We start from the raw sequence: 6,208 nt of genomic DNA, 5'->3' as shown, positions 1-6,208 counted from the left end.
GTTTCCATGGCAACCGCCTGAACAATGTAGTAGGAAGGGCTCTGTCGGTGAGAGAGGGAAATGGAGAGAGAGGAGAGAATGTGTGCTCCGGTGCACTTGAAGTGTGTGTGCGTAGGTGTGTGTGTGTGTGGGTGGGTGTGAGAGGCTACGAGGGGTAGGCAGCCGCAGGGTGCTGAGACAGAGAATACAGAAGACACTCTTTATTTCTTTGTCAGGATGAGTCTTTGAGAGCAGCAAAACAAATACGGAAATGTGGAGGCAAATAGAAAAATAAACAGATAAAAAGACAGAATTGAATGGGTTAAGGGTGACGTTCACAGTTTCAGTGACAATAAAAGATTCACAACGGCAAAGGTTAGGATTTTATGATGTCTATTTATTTTTCAAAATGAGGTATTTCAAAGTGCTATGAGTTGCAGCACTATATGTACATTTTAAAAGTGAAAAAAACACATCTTATATCCGTTTACCCAGTTCTATGCACCCGATAGTTACAAATATAAACAAAAGAGGAAGAAAGAAAAAGGCCAGGTACATGAGGATAGAACACATTTGCTGTACAAAAGAATTATATGAGATAAAAGAAATAAAAAGACGAGATAAAGTGATATCTACCGAGAACTCATTTTCATACGAAAATATAAGTATCAAATTTAGTATGTATCAGGTTCACACTAAAAGCATAAAGGTGTGTAGAATTAGTAATATGATACAATACAAAGAAATAGAAAAAAAAACAATATATTGTTATATTACAAAGTTTCATGACTCTCAAAAATTGAGGCCTTACAGTACTTTTAAAGGTATATAAACTTCCAGTCTAGTTATTGGCAGCTTCCTGACATGTATAAAAAAAAAAACAAGGACAAAATGTATTACAAAACAAGGCAGATCTGAGTGTATTTTGTCTGTACACTATTGTTATCTACAAAAGTGTCAGCTAGCAAGGTGCACAGTTATACATCCACTGACTTGGTTTGAGCACCAGTGTGAGAGAGGAGTGAGAGAAAGAGAACCTGTAGTGGCATTGTTTATGTGACCCATAACGCCTCAGTCGTCATAGTCTCTTCAGTTTTGCAGTGGTGAAGGCAAAATAAGTGTGCACTGCGTCTTGTACGTGAACTCTCCAAGCAAAGTGCCCTCTAACACCCATGCCTGTGGGAATCACCTGATTCCAGGCTGGTGTCACAGTGAGTACAAAAAAACACTAATTATATAAAAAAAAACAGAGGAAGGGAAGACTAAGACAAGAGTCCTCTCTCCTTCCTCATTCTTTTCTCTTTTCATCTTTCCTCAATGTGACTGGATTGAAAAAGTAAACCCTAAACATTCTTAACGTCAACAAATGTGCAAAAAAAGTGGCGGCAGTGAAAGTCCGAGCATCCCACCGGGGACCCCGCCCCTCTCCTCTTGGTGTGTGTATCGGCATCTGAAGATAAACGTCCTCTGAGATGTTTGTGTGTGCATTTGTACATCAGATATGTCAGGCCTATGTGTCTGTGCTGAAATCTATAGGCCTATGAGTGTGTGCATCTAATTGTGTTTCAGACAGACTGAGTCGAGGCAGGGAGGGGGGAGGTCATCCAGGGTATACTGTATGTGAGTGTTTCTGTGTTGTAGTGGTTGTCTGTTAGCGAGTCCTAGCCTGCTCCAGCCTGCGCATCAGCTGCTGCCTGCGGGCTTGGAGCCTGTCCTTCTCCTGCTGGAGCCTCATCTCCTCTGTCTCCAGTGAGCTCACATACTCAGTGGCCTTCTTCAGGATCAGCACCTTCGCAGCTTTCTCGTTGTGCGCCAGCTCCGGCACGTGGTCGCGCAGCGTCAGGAAGCTGGAGCGCAGGTCGTTGCGGCGCTGGCGCTCCAGGATGTTGTGGTTGCGCCTGCGCTCGCTGTCCTCTGAGTCGGAGCTGCCGCGTGGGCTGCAGTCTCCGCTGGCGCTGCGCTTGCTGCGTGCCCCCGATGCGCTGGTGAGTGAGCTGCAAGATGTGGAGGAAGATGAGGAGGATGACGAGATGGTTCTGGTAGGAGGTCGAGGTGCGTCTGATGTCCTTTGCTTCTTTGGAGGTGGGGTGGGGTCGTCGTCTGAAGCGTACGGTGAGGGGGCGGCGTAGTTGTGTTGCTGCTGGTGGACCGAGCTCCTCTTCAGGATCAACTCCTGAGGAGCTCTGCTGACGAACCGACTCACCACGCCGGATCCCCTCGCGTCGTGGCTCTTTGGATGCACAGAGATGGTGACTGTACCCGTCGCCATGGGTGAAGCCTTGTTGATTGTGGAGCGCCTCTTCTCTACTGTAACCACATCAATCTCCTCCTCTTCCTCGTCATCCTCGTCATCCTCGTCTTCCTCTTCTTCCTCTTCTTCTTCCTCGTCGTCGTCTTCATCGTCATCTTCCTCTTCTGGGAAGAAAAAACACAATGTGTGTGACTTAATCGCTCTGACACACCAAGTATTTCCACTATGTCATCTAAGCAGGTGACAGGTATGTATGTGAGTGAGATCAAGAGTGTGTGGGAGTGAGCGTGTTGCTCATCGCTGTTCGCATAAGCAGAACTCTCTTAATGCTTAGTGTCACTCGCTCCTCAACTAATCTACTCTGCAGGTGTTGACACGTTCAGTCTCAGCGCTGAGCAGACAGGCTGGATTTCTGCTTTTCATTCTCTATCCCTCCTTCAAAACGTCTCCTAATCTTCTCTACGGTTTTAGTCTGATGCCTTCAAGTCTATCAGTGCAGCCACAGTCACGCTGTCGGTATGTGGGACATTAAGAACTTAACTTTAACTTTGACCTCTGATGAAATAATAAAAAAACTAGCTTTTTTCCAGCTAAGCTCTTCGTCTTAATACCTGTGCTGGAATCGAGCTGAGCAGCTGAGACTTATCATGGACTGGCGCCTTTGAAGATGAGAGGAAGTGGCCAATCATGAGGCAGAGTGTGTGAGGCCCAGTTAAAATGCCTTTGTGATAATGGCACTCATTATCAGTTCAGGAGCATCTGAAGAGTGTGGCATTTTACAGCTTACAGTAACCCACTTCAGACACCACTGCACCAGGGTGCTGTCTCAGCACACTCAGAAAAAAACACACACACAAAATCTGGGCTGCCATCAAAACAAAGCTGGGCCCAGCTGGGTGGATGAGGGGGCGTGGCTAGCTATACCACATGTGAAGCTGGGATTTAGCTGTTTGGTGTTTCACTCTCAGAATGGAACAGCTCATTTATTGAAGCTGGAAAGAGTATAAATAGAAGGAAGAGGACATACTTTCTGCCTTGGGAAATAAAATAAAGCCACACTTCTCTGCCACTGCCTTACAGCTGTACAACAGAGTTTTGGAGTGGGACGGCCCTTGTTTCCATGCAGGCCTCTTCAATATAAATACTGGCTTAACTATGGGGATACAACTACAGTGTACAAAGTCTGTGTCTCTTTGATGAGAAAGTAAACACCTGCAACACAAAGAGCGACGCGCCTTAACGCTGCGAGCGGCGGAAGCGCATTGGAGCGGTACTGTGCGCAGGATGGTGGGGCGGCAGGCGATCGGATCACCACCCTTTAAGCCTCGGAGCTGGAGCGGCGCCAGGGAGACAGCTGTCGAGATGGAGCGCCTTTCAAAGCCGTCACCCCCTAAAAGAAGCAGCCAGGCCCTCCGTCCTCTTTTCTTTGCGGTGGAGGAGGTGTTTGGCAAGGCTGGCTGAGGCTACCCTCTATGCCAAGCTGGAGGCCTTTGTACTGCTGTTTCACAGCGAAAACACGCTGATAAGGACTCGTGAGTGTTTGTTTAGGGAACTCATATGCGGTAATAGATAGGAGAAGAAGTCTTAGGGCGATTAAATACATAACAGCACTCATTTCCCAATCTAAACACATATCAATTCCTACAGTATACCTCAGAGAAAACAGGAGTGTGTCAATCTGTATTCCTGAGTGTATGGTTTTGTTGTGGTGGGCTATCTTCCTTAGGTTATTATAGCGTAATTCCTGTCCCTTTTCTTGGGGCTAATTTAAGTTATTAGCTGAACTCAAGGCGGCAGTTTGTACAGGCTGTCCAAAATAAGTGCCAATTTCTCACCCACTGTGCTCAAATGTCCCTTAATCCATGCGTAATGAAAGGCTTCACGGCATGGTGAGCCAGACACTTTATCAGCTCATCACATTATTGAACACGTTTTCATCTTGCCCTCCTACAACCGGGTCCGGCTGCAGTGTGTTGTCTTTTTGTTTGGCTCGGATGCCAACTGAGTTCAGGAAGGCACACAATTCCCCATTTTACTGCCATCTGCCGGATGAAGAGCCCGCTGATTACATAAACCTCGTTCACTTTGTCATTGCTTGTGTGTGTGTGTGTGTGTGTGTGTGTGTGTGTGTGTGTGTGTGTGTGTGTGTGTGTGTGTGTGTGTGTGTGCGCGTGCGTGCGTGTGTGGAATGTAACTAGCTAATCCGATTCTGAGCCAGTCATATGAACAAGCTCCAGTCACTACAATAATGATGATAAAAAAAATAATGATAATAACAACAATAATCATGCAAATAATACTGTTATATTTTAGTGATGGATGTTTTCTTGGCAGCAAATGCTTTTAGTGCGTCTTTAAATTCTTACCGGAATCATTTTGAGCGCTCCCGTTAGTTGTGGATGTGCTTACGGTCCCGGTTGAGTCCCTGCTGCCGTTCTTCTTGTTGACCGGGAAAGGGAAGACTATCGTGGGGTCCACACACTCTGACACCGAGCTGTGGCTCACAACCTCCGGCGCCTTGACGCACACGTTCCTGGCGCCTGTGGCAGTGGAAATAGCCTTGCCGAGTTTCTCCGTGACCACCCGCTCCAGCTTTTCCCTGGCAGAGAAGCCACTCCACATACAGTCCTGGATAATGATGTTATTGGGGTTAGTATCCAAAGCGGAGCCAAACAGGTCCACATCGTTGGAGGCACCCCAAATATCGTCCTCGGGCAGGAGCAGTAGCTCAGAAGCCCAGTCCAGTGGGTCCCCTAAGCCGAAGCCCAGGGGGTCTGCTTCCGGGGAGGCATTCGCCGGCTCCCCCGGTAGCGCGGCTCGGCTCGGGGAGAGGGGCGGAGTGGGCAACAACTCGAATTTCTTCCAGATGTCCTCCCCCGGTGGCGCGGAGTCGGGACCACAGAAGTAGAAGTCGTCCTCATCCGGGTAGAAACACGGTTGTAAGGAGTCAAACTCCAAATCGGAGTTTTTACTTATGATCGCCGGCATTCTATCCCACAATCGAAAAACCTGTAAAGGAACAAAAGATACTTTAGTCTCCAAAAGGAAAGAGCGTCTCTCCCCATTCACTCTCTTCTCTATAACACCTGAAAACTATCGCTGCAGAAAGAGCATGAGTCAAAGCCCACACGCAGACACACAGTCTGCTCCACTAAATCCCACACTCACTTCTCTGTGGGGTTTAAAAACCACACAAATCTCACAGGAGAATGTGCGTAAATGTGACCGTGACGCACAAAGTGTGCAAAACGACGCATTGGTCCACCACTCACTAAACATGCCAGAAAATGTGATTAGGACACAAAAAAGCATGTTTACAGAAAACACATGAAATGACAACAATCCAATCGGAGAGACTCTGTTGTGGGTAAAAAAAAATGTTGAGGAAATAATAACACGTTTCTATGTTTAACCGCTGAAAGGAGAAGATGCTCACCTTGTCCTGACTTGGGATGATAATGTGCGAACCAATTTTTCTCGTATCTCGTAGTCAGAAATACAGACACCAGATTTGGAGCAGTCATCTACTTAGGGAGCACAGACAGTCCTCTGACACACATTCTGGCTGGCTGCAGAGTGTTATACACTCAGTTCTGCTGGAGGACAGCAGACTCCTCCCTCCCAGGCTGGGGGGTGGTACAGTCGGGCTTTGGGTTTGATGCGGCGCGGCAGACAGGCTGGCTGGGAGCTTTCTTTCAAGGTGAATCGAGAAAAGAGCCTAAACATTGCGAGCAAGAATGAAAGCAAGAAAGGAAGAGCGTACAAGGAAGGAAGAAAGAAAATATATACTATTGACAGCTTCAGGCAAACAATATTTTCTCTCTCCCCATCTCTCCACTGGGATGTCAGACCCAGGATCAGCTATGAAACAGTCGAAGTAACCCAGGGGCTGTTAGTGATTTGATGTTTTGCTCAGATTGCTCAAGGGCACTGCAGCAGGCTGCTGACCTGGAGGCTTGAACCGTCCAAGTAAATGGG

At 47.3% G+C, this 6,208-nt stretch overlaps 1 protein-coding gene across 1 annotated transcript; it reads right to left on the bottom strand.

Moving 5' to 3' along the window:
* Window positions 1-355: 355 nt before the first annotated feature.
* Window positions 356-5,937, bottom strand: mycn (MYCN proto-oncogene, bHLH transcription factor). The gene is made up of 3 exons (XM_031322277.2): window positions 5,667-5,937; window positions 4,597-5,239; window positions 356-2,394 (listed from the first exon to the last, which is right to left on the bottom strand). The coding sequence occupies exons 2-3, from the start codon at window positions 5,216-5,218 to the stop codon at window positions 1,631-1,633; spliced, it is 1,386 nt and encodes a 461-aa protein (XP_031178137.1). The 5' UTR covers window positions 5,219-5,239; window positions 5,667-5,937; the 3' UTR covers window positions 356-1,630.
* Window positions 5,938-6,208: the final 271 nt, after the last annotated feature.

The sequence above is a fragment of the Sander lucioperca genome, chromosome 19 (genome assembly GCF_008315115.2).
Source record: "Sander lucioperca isolate FBNREF2018 chromosome 19, SLUC_FBN_1.2, whole genome shotgun sequence".
Taxonomy (NCBI): Eukaryota; Metazoa; Chordata; class Actinopteri; order Perciformes; family Percidae; genus Sander; species Sander lucioperca.
The sequence above is the reverse complement of the archived record's forward strand: the minus strand, read 5'-3'. Positions and strand labels throughout refer to the sequence as shown.